Source organism: Chiloscyllium punctatum, chromosome 32 (genome assembly GCF_047496795.1).
Source record: "Chiloscyllium punctatum isolate Juve2018m chromosome 32, sChiPun1.3, whole genome shotgun sequence".
In the NCBI taxonomy this organism is placed as follows: Eukaryota; Metazoa; Chordata; class Chondrichthyes; order Orectolobiformes; family Hemiscylliidae; genus Chiloscyllium; species Chiloscyllium punctatum.
Window position 1 is genome coordinate 58,069,090 of NC_092770.1, and position 17,757 is coordinate 58,086,846.

The following is a 17,757-nucleotide window of genomic DNA, read 5'->3' on the forward strand; positions in this document are numbered from 1 at the left end:
AGACCACCCTCCCATCTGACGCCTCCACCACCACCCCCGCCCCAATCCCTGCAACACTGCATTTCCCATGACTAACCCCTCCGCCTAGCCCTGCACATCCCTGGACTCAATAGGCAATCTAGCATGGCCAACCTTGGGACCGTGGGAGGAAACCGGAGCATTCGGGAGGAAGCCCATGCAGATATGTGGAAAATGCATCAACTCCACACAGTTGCCCGAGGCTGGAATCGAACACGGATCCCTGGTGCTGCAATGGAGCAATTCTAACCACTGAGTGACTGTTCCACCTTAATTTCTAATGGCTCGTGACATTAAGTGCTGCTACACTACTCCACCATGAGTCATAGAGATGTAAAGCATGGAAACAGACCGTTCGGTCCAACCCGTCCATGCCGACCAGATATCCCAACCCAATCTAGTCACACCTGTGGCATCACAACCAACCCAGACTGTGCCTTCACCTGACACCCAGGCACAAAGGGTTTTCCAATAGGCCACAGTGCACAGTAATTAAAACAGAGACCTGAACTAACTCACCCATCCATACCCTGGGATGCAGGGCACTGATGCCCTTGTTGAACGCAGTTCATAACCAGCACCATCAGCTTGTGTTTCAATCACTCATTCTCTGCCACCTGTGCTATCAGGCAAAGTTTACTCATTGGCAGCCAAACACCTGCTGCCTTTCTGCACCCAATCCAAGTACAAAAGGATACTATTACTCTTCAGGTCTCTGTGGATAATGGACTTCGCGTGTAGGTAGCTGTGAAAAAGAACAGTCCTTATTAATATCTAATATATTCAATGTGAGGCATGAGACTGGTCTAAAGGAGGAACGGAAATATGTTTAAATGCACATATTCAGTGTATTTTATTGAGTGGCGCCAGTGACACAGAGTTCTAATGTTTACTGTTTGCTTCCTCCTCACTTGGGGAACAGGGAGGTACATCAACAGGGAGGGTGTCCTCGCCCGACGGTGTCACTGAGTTTGTATGGTTGCAAACGAAACGTCTGTAGAAGTTAGGCCTGGTTATGTCAGGAGTGTGAACTTTACCCACAGGGACAGTGAGGACAGGAATGGTTACCTGCTCAGCTACAAAAAAAATCTGTGACCATCAGCTTCCTGCCTGCAGCTCGCACACGCGTGCACACACACACACAGGTCAGTGAAAAGACCTTGGGACTTACTCCATGCCCTGGGCAGTCTGACGGGCAATGTCGATGAGCTTGATCATCTCAAACTTGGTCTCGATGATGTGAAGGTGGTGATACAGACTGGAGCCCTCACACCACTGTGTGACGATAGCGAGCTGAGGCTTTGTGGTGTAACCCATAAATAAGAGGATGTTCACATGCCGGGTTTTTCTAGATTGGGCGAGAAAAAGTACATCAATTCATCATCTAGCAAACATCACCTGCTCAGAACCGGGAGATCAGATGGCCTCTCAGTCTCTAAGTATCGAGGACATGAGAGTTATGGAGTGTGGGTAACTGACTACAACTCTCAAAAACTGACACCAGCTGCTTTTAAAGACCAAGCTGTTTAAACTTTGGCCATAGTTTTGATTCGCCTAATTTTCCTCTCTCTCAAAATCACTTTATCCTCTCAGCCAACCAGTCATTTTTGCGAGACCATCAACAGCAAATATTGACTGGGCTTGATGGTTACAACTAAACATGTACCCACCCACCACTCAATGGGGTCACCCAGCTTATGCAAAGCAACCACAGATGCTAGCCCTGGAGACACCACAAAACTGTATTGCTAGGACAGGGGAGCTTGAAAATGTCATTTCGCAGCCACATAGTAGAATAAAGGGAGTGGCTGCCATTCCTAGGCATAGCAACCAGAGTTGCCAACCCTCCAGAACTGAAAAATGTAGTGCTGGAAAAACACAGCATCCAAGGAGCAGGAGAATTGACGTTTCGGGCATTCACACTTTTTCAGGAATGAGGCTGGTGTGCCAAGCGGGCTGAGATAAAAGGTAGGGGGGAGGGAACTTGGGGGGTGCTGGGAATACAATAGGTGGAAGGAGGTGAGGGTGAGGGTGATAGGCCGGAGACGGGGTGGGGGCAGAGAGGTCAGAAGAAGATTGCAGGTCAAGAGGGCAGTGCTGAATCCGGGGGTTGGGACTGAGATAAGGTGGGGGGAGGGGAAATGAGGAAGCTGGAGAAATCTACATTCATCCCGTGTGGTTGGAGGGTTCCGAGGCGGAAGATGAGGCACTCTCCCTCCAGGCATTGTGTAGCCAGGGTCTGGCGGTGGAGGAGGCCAAGGACCTGCATGTCCTTGGCGGAGTGGGAGGGGGAAGTTAAAGTGTTCAGCCACGGGGCAGTTGGGTTGGTTGGTGCGGGTGTCCCAGGAGTGTTCCCTGAAATGTTCCGCAAGTAGGCGGCCTGTCTCCCCAATGTAGAGGAGACCACATTGGGTGCAGCAGATACAGTAAATGATGTGTGTGGAGATGCAGGTGAATTTGCGACGGAAACCCTCCAGAACTGCCTTGGAACTGAAGAGTCATCACCTGGATATAGCTGTGAGTAACCCAGAATAATGATGTAGAGCTGGGTACAAACAAAATTGCATTCTTATAACTTCACTGTGAATATGTGGACACAGTAGATACAGGAGGTAAGGCTGTTCGACTAGGTGGGGCAGCATGTTATGGAAGCTGAAAATGTGTTGCTGGAAAAGCACAGCAGGTCAGGCAGCATCCAAGGAACAGGAGAATCGACGTTTCGGGCATAAGCCCTTCTTCAGGAATGCCTGAAACGTCGATTCTCCTGCTCCTTGGATGCTGCCTGACCTGCTGCGCTTTTCCAGCAACACATTTTCAGCTCTGATCTCCAGCATCTGCAGTCCTCACTTTCTCCTCCAGCATGTTATGGAACCCTAGCAAATAAGACTGAACAGGACTGGCAACTCCACGAGAAACACATTGGTTGAATCTACATCTTGGAAAGTCAAGAATACCAATCACCGGTAGATTGAAGAGAGGGAAGCAACAAATTTCAGTTTGAGAAGCCAGCTTTGAGAAAGGTACATACTTTATGTACAATCAAGAGCATGGCATACATTGGAATTAGCAATACATCCAGGGAAACCAGCCCAGAGCAGTGCCTTTTCGTTGTTTTAGTTAGATGTTACTGATGGCAGCAATAAGGTAGGGTTCAGGAAGGGACCTGACTGTATTAGAGTCTCTGGCATCAATCCTTGTGTTCTGCTTTCCCTCCTCTCCAAAGCCCCAGCTCCGGTTCACATGTCCCATTCCCATGGGAAACAAGGCAATGGATGCTGAACTATGGTCTATCTGCACACACGCTGTTCCACTTTTAACATCACACCATTAGAGTAATAGCTGTGGAGGGTATCTGAAACCAGCTAAAGTAATAATCATAGAATCGTGACAAATGCTGAAGTACGCCATTCGGCCCATTGAGACCACACCCACCTCCACCCCCCCCCCAACCCCGAAGGGCATCCCACCAGACCCCTCCCCCACCCAATATCTTCCATAACCCTTAATTTCCCAAGGATAATCCACCTAACATGCACATCCCTGCACACTGTGGGCAATTTAGCACAGCCAATCCACCTAGCCCTGCACATCTTTGGACTGTGGAAGGAAACTGGAGCAGATATAGGGAGAATGTGCAAACTCCACACAGACAGCTGTCCGAGGGTGGAATCAAAGCCTGGTCCCTGTGAGGCAGCAGTGCTAACCACTCGACCATCATGCTGGTCCTATCTTTGAGGTACATCTTGATTCCCAATTTAGGTTAAACTGGTTTCATTTTTAAAAAATGTTCTACACAGTTAGGTTGCGTGTAGAAGGACGGTGAATTCTGATATAAATTCCTTTGACAGAAAAATAATTCAAAGCCATCATTCCCCCCGGCACAATGTAATCTGAGTTAGCTTCATTTTGAAGATATGGTGCTTTGCTGTGGGCAAAAGTTGAACAGTAACATAACAAAGAACAGTACAGCACAGTACAGGCCCTTCGGCCCTCAATGTTGTGCCTACCTTTTATCCTACTCTACAATCAAACAAACTTATATACCCTTCATTTTACTATCTTCCATGTCCCTTTCCAAGAGTTGCTTAAATGTCCCTAATGTATCTGACTCTACTACCACTGTTGGCAGTGCTTTACACACACCCACCACTGTGTGTGTAAAGAACCGACCTCTGACGTCTCCCCTAAACTTTCTTCCAATCACCTTAAAACTATGCCCCCTTGTGATAGCCATTTCCACCCTGGGAAAAATAATCTCTGGCTATTCACTCTACTAAGTCTCTCATCATATTGTACACCTCTATTAAGTCACCTCTCATCCTTCTTCGCTCCAATGCAAAAAGCCCTAGCTCCCTGAACTTTTCTTCAGTCCAGTCCAGGCATGCTCTCATTGGGCATATTTGTATGCAGTGCTTCACCTAGGGCTGAAGCTGGCCACAGACCCAGCCTTTTTACATCAAGTACTACAGCAAGGATAGGGGCGGCACAGCAGCTCTGTGGTTAGTACTGCTGCTTCACAGCGCCAGGGACCCAGGTTCGATTCCAGCCTCAGATGACTGTCCGTGTGGAGTTTGCACATTCTCCCCATGTCTGTGTGGGTTTCCTCGCAGTGTAGTAGAGTCAGATACATTAGGGACATTTAAGCAACTCTTGAATAGGCATATGGATGATAGTAAAATGAAGGGTATATAGGTTCGTTTGATTGTGCAGGTTAGGTGAATTGTCCATGCCAAACTGCCCTTCGTATTCAAGGATGTGTAGGCTGGGTGCGTTGGTGAGGGGTAAATGTAGAGCAATAGGGTGGGGGAATGGATCTGGGTGGGTCATTGTTTGGAGGGTTGGTGTGGATTTGTTGGGCCGAATCCACACTGTAGGGATTCTGTAAAAAAAAATTCTGATAGTATGATGAACCTTCACAAAACAACTGTTCAGCCACCACTGTCTTTTCGCACCCAATTCTGGTCTGCACACTTCGGGAAAGATATGAAGGTTTCAGGAAAAGAAAATGTAGAAAAGATCTTTGGGAATGGTTGCAATCATGAGGGAATTCAGTGATGTGGAAAGTTAGAGAAGCTGGGGATGTTCCCTGCTGAGAGGGCATTTGACATAGGTGCTTGGGAATCATCAGAGCTTTGGAGAAAACAGAGTGGGAAAAATGATGAACGCTGGTGGGAGGAATCAGAGTACACTGATGCAAGAACATAAGAACGTGAGAAATAGCAGCAGGCCTTCTGAGTTGAATTGAATTGAATTAGCTTTATTATCACAAGGACTCAAATGGAGTACAGTGAAAAGTTTACAATCACTGTATTACAGTACCATCTTAGGTACAGGTACTTCAGATCAAGACCATAGCTGACATTTTTGTGGACTCAGCACCACTTCCCACCTGCTTGCCATAAGGGGAGCTGAGTCAACGGGTCCTCTAAGGGCAATGACAAACGGCACAAAGAGAAACAAACCTTCCTTGCACAACAACTGGTTAAATCTGAACTGCGCTCTCAGAAGGGAATTGGATAACCATCAGAAGCAAAAGGTTTACAGGACCTTTTTGAAACCGTAGGTGGAGTGGGATGAGGCAAGCTGTGCTTGCAAATGGAAACATGATACGCTGGACTAAATGGTCTCTCTCCGCACTGGTAACCATTCTTTGATTGTAAGACACTATTACCAAGCAAAAAAGTTTTACATCAGGTATCACCGTCCTCTCTTCACAGTGAAAGTAGTAACATTTTTTTTATCTGCTTCTGCTGGTTGTTATGTTGATGAAGCTGTGATTCCCAAATTCACTCATTCCCCACTGTGCAGAATTTCAGTCACTGCTGGTCTTCAGTTAAAAAAGATGGGAGCTCTGGAGGGTGCAACTTCAACAGAAGGCACAGGACTATACTTCACAACCTCCAAGTCATCAATCTGGATGACAAACGAGGATAGGTTAAGCATATTTTTGCAAGGGATTCATGAACAGGTGTCATGTTCAGACAATAAACATCCATCTTAAGGAAAAGGAAGATGCTTTCAACCAACTCCCGTGATTTATGGTTTAAAATGTTTCAAAAGTACCTCATGTGGAGCTCGAGAAGGTGAGCAGACTGGCTTCTCCTTCCAAAGAGATCAGTCAAAATGTCTAAGTACAATCTGGCTTCAATTTTATTGAATGATCAGTGTAAGAAAGTGGGTTTGCTTGAAAACAGTTACATATATGTTGCCACCCTAAAGGGATGCTGGCCAAGACTCAGCCTTTCTCATCTGGAAAACAGAGAGAACGTAGGTTTAATAATGTCTGTACTTCAGCTCTGGGGCAGCTCAGGCTTGGCCTTTTTACCTGGCAGGTGAACACTGAGCACTTTGTACAGCACTCATCACCCCATTAGAGATAGGATGCCATTGCATTAGAAAGAGTACAGTGAAGATTAATGGGGATGCTGCCAGGATTGGAAAAATGAAGCGAAGTGAATAAGTTGCGATTTTTCTCCTTGGATCAGAGGAAAATTTTGGTATGAGATGTACAGGGGTCTGGATAGATGGATGGGAAGGGCTTATTTACCAGAGCAGAGAAGTCACTGACTAGGAGACAAACATTTAAAGTAGAAAGATTAGAGGGGAGATGAGGAAAGGTAAGAGAGAGGAGGCAAGTTATTTCTTCCTCACCCACAGGGTAGTTGGGGTTGGGAATTCGTGGCCTGAAAAGGGAGGACAGGATCATGACTCATTCAAAAGGCGTCTGTACTACCTCTTAAGTGCTCTAGCCTTCAAGGCTACAGAGCGAATGCTGCCAAGTGGGATCAGGCTGGAAACTGGGATTAGACTGGGTGGCTTGTTATTCACTTGCTGCAGATACAGTGAGCTATGACCATAAACACACTATAATTTCTACAGTGGCCCCCAGTAAGTGGTACATTTACCACACAATACTGCTTTACGATGCACAGGAAATGGAGACACTTACAAGTCACGCTCATCACCAACTGCCATCCCAATTTTAGGACTCAAAGTTTCAAACAAAAGTCAACCAAAATGAATAGAAAACAACATTAACAATTTATTTCACTATCAATATTAACACCTGCTCCCCTCAAATGAAACCAGAAGTCAATCTAACATCAGAGTTAACAAATCCCAGAGACAGCAATATTTGGACACATTATTTGGCCTCGATAGATCTGCAATGACATTAGGCTGATGTGGAAGGAAAAACAGCCAGTATTCACCCCAATTTCTGTACAGTGACTTTTGTTAAAAGCTATGTAAATGTATGTGTATAGACCCTGAATAAGGACATGATTGGGCTTGGTTCTGGTGGTCTCCACCGTTAGATCACACCTCAAATATCATTATCTTATCCATATTTTTAGATTCACTCATGAAACGAGGGCATTGCTGGCTACATCAACTTTGTTTGTCCACCTCTAATTTTCCTTGAGAATGTGATAGTGAGCCACTTCCTTGAACTGCTGCAGTTCATCTGAGATGGCTACACTCACAGTATTGTTAGAGAAGGGGTTCCAGGTTAGACAGGAATTTTGTTGCAACAATGGGTGGTTTAGACTTTAAGGGGAACTTGCAGATACTGGCCCTGACAATTGTATTTATTTCTTCAGTGTGGTAGAGTTTGAAAGTCAGGTGAGCTGTCAAAGGAATGATGGTGAGTTTCTGTGGTGTAGCTTGTAGCTGGTGCATATTGCTGCCATGCTGTGTCGATGGTGGATACAGAGTGACTATTCACCATGGGCATGGGGTGTTAATCAGATGGGCTACTTTAGAACTGATGATGTCAAGCCTCATGAGTTACTGGGGCTGCACTCACGCAGGCGAACAGACAGGGTTTTGTAATACTCCTGACCTCTGACTTGTAGGTGATAGATGGAATTTGGGGTGTTGGGACATGAGTAACCTACCGCAGAATTCCCAGCTTCTGACCTGCTCACAGTATTGATATGGCTGGGAATCGGTTTTACTCAGTTGGAATGGATCGTTGGTTTACAGAGCAGCGTAATGCCGACAGCGTGGATTCAATTCCCATCACCGGTTTGAGGTTACCATGATAGACTCTCCTTCTCAACCTGTTCCCCTGCCTAAGGTCTGGTGACCCTAAGGTTAAATCACCACCTGCCATTTCTCTCTAAATGAGAGCAGCTCCTATGGTCTGGCAAGACCATGGCAACACAACACACCAAAATTGATGTGGCTGGCCTAGTTCAGTTTTTCACATGCTTTCAGGGAATGTAGGCTTCACTGGCTGGGCTAGCATCATTGCCCTTCAGAAAAGGCCTTCTTGAACTGTTGCTGTCCATTTGGTGTAGGTAGACCTACAGCATTGATGGGGAGGGAGCTCCAAGATTTTGACCCAGTAACAGTGAAAGTACACAGATATAAAATGAGTCATGATGATGCATGACTTGAAGGGGAATTGTGGGTCTGTGCCTTCAACAAACGCAACCATCTACCTTCCCACTGGTATGATTCCAACCAGTGGAGAGTTTGTCCACATTGACTTTAGTTTTGTCAAGGCTCCTTCATGCCACTATTGATGGGTCTTCCAAAGGTGATGTGGGAGTGACTTGATGACAAGGATAGTCACTCCCACATCACCTCTGGAGGTCAGATCTTTTGCCCACATTTAGACCAAGGCTGTAATGAAATCAGAAGTTACGTGTCTCTGGCAGAATGATGAGACCACCCACCATTTTGCTAATGTTGTAAGTGGTCAAACTGTATTTGTTCTCCTTGTGTACAGGGCATAGCTTGGCAATTTTCCCAAGACACACTAAAGATTATAGCGGAGGTGTTGCTTATTGCTATTTTAAGTATGGTTATCTGTTTCTCAAAATGACTTGGAGTAACTGAAATGGTTTGAAGGCTGTCATGATGGGAACCTGTGGAGAAGGCTTCAATTACGCAGTAGCTCAACCTGAAAATTAATGCAGACATTTCGGCCTTGTCTTTTGCATTGACATTCTGGGATTGGGATGCACATTGGAGTTGCCTCCTCCAATTAGTTGTTTGGTGTCTACCCCCATACTTGGTGAGATGTGGTTCATTTGTACAGCTTTGGTCCTAACTCTGTTTTGGAATTGCCCAGCTTGGCTTTAGGATGCTGTTTCTACAGTTTTGTGTGCATGAAATCCTGTACTGTGTTTCCATTGGGTTGGGACCTCAATTGTATTTACCTTTCTGCTAGTTTTGTTCTTCAGGCCTCCACCATCTTGGTCAGTAGGAGTGCTACTGAGCTGCCATCCATGATGAACATTGGTCTCCCCTACCCAAAGGGCATTCTCTGCCTTTGCCACCCACAGCGCTTCTTCCAAAGGGCTATTCAAGATGGATTCATCAGCCAAGGAAGGGGAAGGTCAGATAGTAGGTGGGAATCAGCAGGTGGTTTCCATGTTTGTCCTGATACAAGATGTCATGGGGTCAGCAGTTAATTCTGAGGACCTCCAGGACCATTCTCTCTCTCCATGGCCACCATAGCTTCAGGGTTTACCCTCCTATTTGGATTGGACATAGCCAATTGTGACGACACTAAGGTTTGGATCTGTGATAATGACTACGTTAACCAATGTGGGTGACTGAGTCAATGGAACAGCTCCCTAATTTTGGTACTAATTGTCAGATATTGGTGAGGACAGCTGGGTGCCTTAATCATGATTACCAGATTGAAATGTAATCAGTCACATTTAAATTTCCTAGATGCCTTGGTGAGATTTAACACCTGCCTCTGGATTACAAGTCAGTGACATAACCAGTCTACTGCAATACCCGCTTTGCAAGGATATCACACCATCCATATACAGTGTCATGTGATTGTACCACCACCTGTATAACAATCATCGGAAGTTTTCCAATATTTCACTCATGGTCTGCTAATTGTTTGACAGGTCTTGGCTTTCAGAATTTCAGCATGATCCTCTTACCTGAGGACTCCCACTTCATTCTTAAAGGCTTGTAGCTGTTGTGGCGTTGGAGCTGTAACATTCAGCATCTTCACTGCAACATCCCCTGTGGGCAAATAGCATTTTATAGCATGTGCCGGCACAATAACAGAATTGGTTCATTCTACAAGATAGTGAATGGTTAGCACAGTCGGCCTACTGATAGAGTCAGCCTAAACAGAATCTGTCTCACCCCAACGGATGGCAGTTTTTCCTATCAGTAACTCAGCTACACAGAATGATCAAGTCCAGACTGTGCTATTTCTGGAAGGTTGGAGGTTCCCTGGCAGGGGGCGAAAGGGGTGGACAGGAGAACAGTTACATCCTGTTGGAGAGTGAGCTCATTTGGACATTGTGCCAGTACTGGATCAGGCTTAGCCTGTGGTGAGCTCTCTGCTGCTAATAAACATCCTGTTGGCATTAGCTGCCATGGTTAATAACCAACAACCCAGCAGCCATAGAGACGTACTACAGGCTGAAGCCAAGACCTTCAAAGAAGGCCAAGGAGAAAGCTGGCACGAGAAAAGGATCCTAAGGTTTTTCCAAATGCATGGATCTGGCAATGTTTCAAGAGGTGACCTTTGTCACCTAGCATCGACTCAACGATCAGCACCTTCAGCGGAAGAGGAATGATCAAGGATAAAGGTGCGCTTTGAAAACTCTTGCCAGTCAGGTCTGAGAATGCAAGTAAAGCTATCCAACAATATTTTTCTCAAGCACTCTGCCGTAACAGCATGAGCTGATTCCATCGCTCAAATAGATCTATACTCAGCTCCTTTTCCCTCCATATTTGATTGATATCAATCGATACCACTGCCACTAGGAAGCATCCATCCATTTCAGTATGAACCTGACCAAACATGCATTGTTTAGATTGCAAACGCTCATGCACAATGCAGTTATTGGGAACTACAGTGGTGTGCAAGGGGCACTAAGTACTCATTATTGGTCTCAGATCAATGCACCTTCAATCATATCAAAGGTAGCTTGCCTCTGGATTGGGAACAATGGAGAGCGAATGATCATGGACTAAATGCTCTTCACTCAACAAATTATCTTCACCTTTGGTGAGTGTACCTCCAGAGCTGAGCATGCAAGTCTCATCCACTTACAATGTTGGTGGCTGAATAAAATACATTCTGCTCTTACTGAGTAGGATGATAGTCTGTTTTTAGACTGTTGGCTTTTTGGGTGCAGAGGTGATACTCATTTCTTTTCTTGTGGAAAATAACATCTGTGGCCTTGGCAGTGATGATACTGAACAGTTAAAGCTGTAACACATTGCATTAACTCATGCTAGAAGGGGTCTGGATTGTAACCAGCTTGACTGAACTCCAACTGCAGGTTCTCATTGTTCTGCACCTTCTAAGGTGCTGTAACACTATCCATGGCATTCCAGTAGACCAACACCGAATCCAATCGAACAGCCAAATATTGTCCACCACATATGCACCAAGGGACTGTGAGAACCCTACCACATTACATACCGTGCCACTTTCCCTTATACACTGTTCCAAATGAGCCCGATCCTATCCTTTGACCCAATGTGATCTGTCCTTCTGATATCTCCCAGTCATCGCTGGAGTCCCTTCGACCCAGAGTTTTCTACAAAGCAAAAACCATGATAAACAGCAGGGAATAAAACCCAGGTTAAAGTTTGAACTGTGCACTTTTGTCTGACTCTCCTTTGTTATACATCATTCACACATGGGCCCCATTCCAACCACTGTCAAGCTCAAGTGATGTTGCAAAATGCTGTGAGACAAGGGTGTACAACTGTGATTTCTCAAGATTCAAGGTCAGAGCTTGAATTGTTCTACTCTGGCCTTGATGTCTTGGGCATCCTTCAGGAAATCTGGCAACAAGATGTTACCCTTCCATCAACAGATGGAGATGATCAAGAAGTTTTGCCCTCATTGACAACCACATGGTAGTGTTGGCATTGTTCAGGGATGGAATCTAAATGGCATCCTCTGAACCTACCTTGTGATCTCTCACTAGTAAACCACACAGTATGAGTTGTATTGATGATGTGTTGGGTTGGGCCAAAATCGCAATTAACATCAGAAATGTATCTTTCCCATCCAATATTAACTGCCCATCATCACCTGCCCGCCCTCCTTCCTGCCATGATAGGTATCTTTTTCACCATAAGCCAACCCCAACTCAAAACATGGCTCTGCTCCGACCAAACAATCCGGACTCACGTATACCGCTGGCCAGGAGGGCAGCCCTGAACAATCTCTTCCCCACCGCAGCCCAGAGGGGCTTGGACCCACGTTTGCTACCCTTCAAGTCTTTTGTTCACCCCCTTGTCTGTGTAAACACCCCAAATCGTTACCTCAGCCCCTCTTCACACTTACAGAAAGGAAAGAGAGAGAGAAGGGTCTCCTGCTTACCATCTTATTCCGGTCTTCGGATGATGAGGACGACGATTTCCTCTCCCGTGGCTGAGTACCAGGTGATTTCTGCAACGTTTTGACACAACTCAGAGAACCAGGCAGCGAAGCTGGCGGAGTGGCAGAGAGCCCCGACGTGGACCCTGTTTAAATTTTTGTTTAAGCCAACGTTTCAACAGGAGGGGGTGAGGAGGAACCAAGAGGTAAGAGAAAGCAGAATCATTACTACAGCAAAGAGTTGCCCAAAATAAGGCAAGAGGCTAAACTATAATGTTGGACAGCCCATGCAGGGTACGACACTGGTGAATGATCTCACAGCCAGAGTGGCTCCCAAAATAAGGAGTGACCATGCATATAACCGATTTTTGATTGAGAGATAGGGGTAGAAATAGAAAAGCGTGAAGTTATGGCCATCAACTTGAAATTTCTCAATGGTGCTGCAGCAAGTTAGCTACATGGCAACATTCAAAAGCACCTTGCTCTCTCTTGTAACTAACCCTGTGCAGTGGGTAAGCTGTTATTGTGAGATCAGGGTTGCTGTAAGCTTTCATGCCCAGTTTAGCTCGGGGCAATAACAAGACACAACAGAGTGGCTAGAGATAAATATATTAAATACCGTGGAGCAGGTGGGAATCCAGTAGGGCAGAAACCAATGTGATTAGGACTAGACAAGATTTGGGAAATTTTAGGGAAATTTTAGAGTCAACAACTGCATTTACTTAACCAAGGATTCCTGCTAAGACTGCTACTAAGGATATTTCCATACGTCGAACAGAATTCCTTTTAGGGCTGTGTACAATAAATAGTCAATGATAGGTAATCTCCAACTAATGAACTTCCAGGCAAGGCTGAAATTGGTCTTACTCCTTCAATGAGCAACTCCCACCCAACCTAATCCAACGTCAACTGAGAAAAGCCAAACAGATCAGCAACTCCTTGCTTCAATCTCAAATCTCTAGGATTTTGGTTGAGAATACAGAAGAACCTCAATTATCCGAAGGATATGGGTAAAGAGTACTCTCCATTCGGTTAATTAAATTCCGGATAATCCAATGCCGAATTACAAAGTTTAACCAAGCATTGGCATCTTGCAATCTTGCCGGATAATCCGATATTCGGGTAATTGAATGCCGGATAATCGCGGTCCCTCTGTAATCAGTGGCTTCAAAAACATGAGGTTAAGAGCAAAAAAAAGTATGCTCCTGGAGATCTTTCCTTCCACCAAACACTATCTACAAATTTTTCACTTGACCCCTGCTGCAAGTAAGGTTGGGCATTGGATTGGTCACAAAAGTCAATACTTGAAGAGGACTGATATGCAAAGAAATGTTATTTTGTTCAAGGGGCACAGAGGAACCTTGAAGCTATACCCCAGCAAGGGTCAGCACCCCTGCTTCAGTACAGTACCTCAGTAAGAGTCAGTAGTGTCATGGGCTACCTGCACACTGTCCTTGCCCACAAATATAGGCAAATTGTCATCAGTTATGGAGACTGAAGTAAGCACTTCACTTCAAGAATTAAGTTCATCTCCAGCACAATCCAAGTATCTTTTTTGTTTTGCCCATCAATCTCAGAGAGTCATAGGGTCATACAGCATGGAAACAGTCCCTTTGGTCCAACAAGTCCATGCCAACCAGACATCTCAATCTGATCTGGCCCCAGTTGCCAAGCATTTGGCCCATATCCCTTTAACCCTTTCCTATTTATATACCTACACAGAAGTGATAACCTGACTAAAATGCGAGGACATTATTGGGGGGAAAATGAAGGTAAAGAAGAATATTTTGAATGACAATTTCTTCCCCTGCCCCATACAGCACAGAATATGAACATCAGAAAAAATACATTATGGAAACTGTGTGCCTTTCAATCTGGTTTTGGCTGCATTTTGAAACCACTTCAGTGAATGTCAGATATGGATTTACTTTAAGAAAGATATTTGTCTTCAAAATGATTATTAAGTAATATATGAAGAATGTTTTGCTAAGGTAATTGCTTTAGGGCTGATAATTGGTGTTAACGAGCAGTTTGATAACCCAGAGAAAAGGCACATTGTCTCTTTACTAAAGAGGCACTCTAAATTATAAAACAGTGTGGGAATGTATTCAACAAGGGAAACAGGTGCTGATCAGAAGCAGTATTTTGTTTCTAGACTTTGAAAAAGTTTAATGTGATTTTTGTTTTGTCCAGAACTCTGCTTGGAGTGAAATATTTCCCTCTTTCAGTTCTCAATCCATCTCCTCTCCTGCGATCCTTTCTGTGACAAAAGGTCACAGAAATGTTACCTCTGTTTTTCTCTCTCTACATAATTCTGTCCTGGCCTGCAGAATGGTTCCAGTATTTTCTGGTTTTAGTTCGGATAACCCTGATCTTTTGCACTGAATTCCTGTATGCTTGTTTAATGCATTGGCCAATGTGTTCAATTCCTCCAGTAAGTAACCTGCTTTTTAGGAATAACAAATGGTAGGAGAGGACCTGAATACAGCAGGTCAGAGAAAATGAGTTAAAATTCAAACTTTCTAATTGGGTATAAATGAATGTAGAACACCTCTTTTTCTTTTCTTACACAACCATTTTACTTGATAATCATCTGCTATGGCGTCAATTTGGCTCAGTTCGATTGACAGCTGGTTTGCAATGTAGGATGATGCCAACAGCATAGGCTAAGGTCCTGCACTGGCTGAGGTTACCATGAAGGAATCTCTTTCTCAACTTCTCTCCTCCCCTGAGGCGTGGTGACCCTCAGATTAAACCACCAGCAATCACCTCTCCCTACTGAGAGCGCACCTCTATGGTCTGGTAAGACTATGGCAAATCTATCTTTTATTTAATGCATCTGCTGTAATCATTTCAAATCTGTAACATACATGCTCCTATGTCTTATAGTGTTTCTCAGAATTCTGATGGTCAATGTTGAGATATTAGTTGGGAATTTTACAGCAGCAGCAACAATGAATCTTATCTTGCATTTAACACTGTGCCTCTACAGCTGTGGTCAAGCTGAAGGAAGCAAGCTCATTTGATTTTTACCAAAGCTAACCACATGAATTAAAAATATGTGTATGTGGTAACTATATTAAAATACAGAGGTGAAGTGTATTGTTTTATTAAGGAGCTAGAGCACTTTTAAAGAGAGACTGCTGGGACTTGGGAGATTAGATAGAAAACAGATAAACGCATGGCTACATTTTGTAAATAAGTCTCCCATCTATTACTGTGTTGTTTAATACTTCACCAACTGGCCTGGGATTAAGTTCAACAGTAACTGACCAAATAGACAAGATGCAACAACTGTCCTCCATATTATACTTTGTCCACACCCTATGCCTTTCTCTACATCCTCCGTCCTCCTCAACATAACATAAATATAAGTAATTGCAAACAGTGAACAGCAGCAGATTCTAAATGATCTGAAAACCTTTCGACTTCCAGCAGGTTCAGAGACAAACACAACAAACGTCCTTACTTTACTGATCTTAGAACAAGTACCCTTTTAAATTTTGTCCTGTATCTACTGCATTTGGCCACAATCTATTCGCTCCCCTTGGTGCAGCCTGCTAGCTGAGGATGATGTGCTCGGTTTCCTTGCGGGTATACACTGACAGATTGGTAGCACACTAGAGACGGATGGGATTGGATATACCCTGGATCTGCTGTAAACCGGGTTTACAACTGGATGAACCACCTCTGACCTAAGCCTTGGCTGAATACTGCTTCTGATTGAGCTACCTGCTCCACAGTTCCTATACACAATGGGTCTATGGAGTGGGCATGAATCTCAGGTGGAGAAGCAGTGGTGAGAGAATCGGTGCAGTGCAATGTAAATGTCCGTGAGGGAGCGTGCACAAGTGGGTAAGCGAGGAGAGGTGCCCGAGTACCTCTGAATACAGGACCAGGCTCAAAATCAAAGACAAGGTCATTGGGGTAAGATTGCAACAAAGGGCTGGGAGTCCGGGAGCGGTACTTCCTGAGGCACCTGATCGGCTGCGTCAAGGGGGCTGCGGGAAGAGAAAAGAAAAGGAGTGAAGGAGCAGGAACCAAAACTCCCTGCCAGTAGGGTTCTTCCTTATTGGATAGAGAAGAAAAATATTCAAAAGGGCAAAAGAAACCTCGCATAGGGTTTCTGCTGGAGGATCTTCCCCTGTTTCGTACAGTGCATGTCCAACAATACTTTCCACTCACAGCAGAGACCAAAATTCTTACATCTCAACACACTTTCCCTTAGCAGTACTGACAGCCAAGATTCTCATTCAAAAATTGCCATACAAATGGGCAGATATCACCGCCTCTTCAGAAACAGTGCTGCAACTACCTAATGCGATGGAGCTGCATCAATTTGAGAAGATCACCCATTATTTTAGCGAATCGCGAGAAAGGAGTCACGCACTTAAAGAGGGATTGATTCACAGTTTTACATCCTTCCTTAAGTTTTGCTTTAAAGAATAAGAGAGGTGAAATTCTTGCTCTTTGCAATTCTGCTAACACACAGGAGCTCATCAAGAAATCAAAGCACGATAGATTTACCCACTGCCTTGAACCAACTCAATTTCTCCCGTGGCCCCCAACCCGGGACAGAAATAGCACAGGTTCTGCAGGTGTCACCTAACACTGTCATTACAGGTGCCAAAGCGAATTCCTTTAAATGTCCACCAGTCTATCAGCAGCATGTGCTGAAGTGAGTAGGAAACCCACAATGGGAAAAGGGCAACTCACTGGCATCCCAGAACAACCGTGAAAAGATCTGGTTTTAATTCTGTGGGCAGAATCTGGTGTAAATGTGGAAGTCACTAGCTATCCACCAAAGTTCATCTCACAAATCCTTTCTTTCATCTGGTACTCAGGCTCTGAAAATGAGTTCTCAAAATTTCAGTGAAGTCATGGGCAAGGGTAACAACTCTCATGCTCTGACTCCTTTGACAACATTACAATTTGTTTCTTTCCAAACTGGTATTGGGAGAGAATTTGCTGATAAATGACTGGGGGAGGTTGGGGGGGCGGGGGGGAGGTTGGGGGGGCGGGGGGCGGTGGGTGAAGAAGTGGCTGTGGCGGGGGGATATTCAGAGCATCCTATCTTCAAAGAAATAGGGGTGGAAATCAGAGGTCAGTCAATGTTCAAAATAAGTTAGCAGCAACATGGGCTCCTCATTTGTACACACACCACACCAAGCTCACTAATGCATTCCCCAAACTACCAGGACCTAGTAACTTCAACCAGATCCCCACCTCCCTATCACAAAACAGAGCACAATTTGTTTTTACACAATGGCAGCAATTCAAGGCAGAAGTAAAGGCTTGACATCTTTCTAAATGAACTCTAACAGTTTATTGAGGGAATAGCTCTTGCGTCCTTGCTGAGTTAAATCATTGCAATACAGCTAGGCATTGCAAATGGCCTTTGCCACTTCCCC

The 17,757-nt window shown here is 44.8% G+C and overlaps 1 protein-coding gene across 2 annotated transcripts in view; it reads right to left on the bottom strand.

Annotated features, from left to right (window-relative positions):
* braf (B-Raf proto-oncogene, serine/threonine kinase) overlaps window positions 1–17,757 on the bottom strand; it is a 110,359-nt gene that overhangs the window by 20,097 nt on the left and 72,505 nt on the right. The window contains exons 10-15 of one of the 2 annotated variants that reach the window (XM_072552459.1): window positions 16,228–16,347; window positions 12,350–12,492; window positions 11,438–11,555; window positions 9,933–10,017; window positions 1,190–1,366; window positions 717–763 (exon numbers count right to left, since the gene is read on the bottom strand). In XM_072552459.1, coding sequence (XP_072408560.1) covers window positions 717–763; window positions 1,190–1,366; window positions 9,933–10,017; window positions 11,438–11,555; window positions 12,350–12,492; window positions 16,228–16,347 — 690 coding nt within the window. The remainder of the gene's footprint in view (window positions 1–716; window positions 764–1,189; window positions 1,367–9,932; window positions 10,018–11,437; window positions 11,556–12,349; window positions 12,493–16,227; window positions 16,348–17,757) is intronic. The other variant, XM_072552460.1, reaches the window with a different exon arrangement.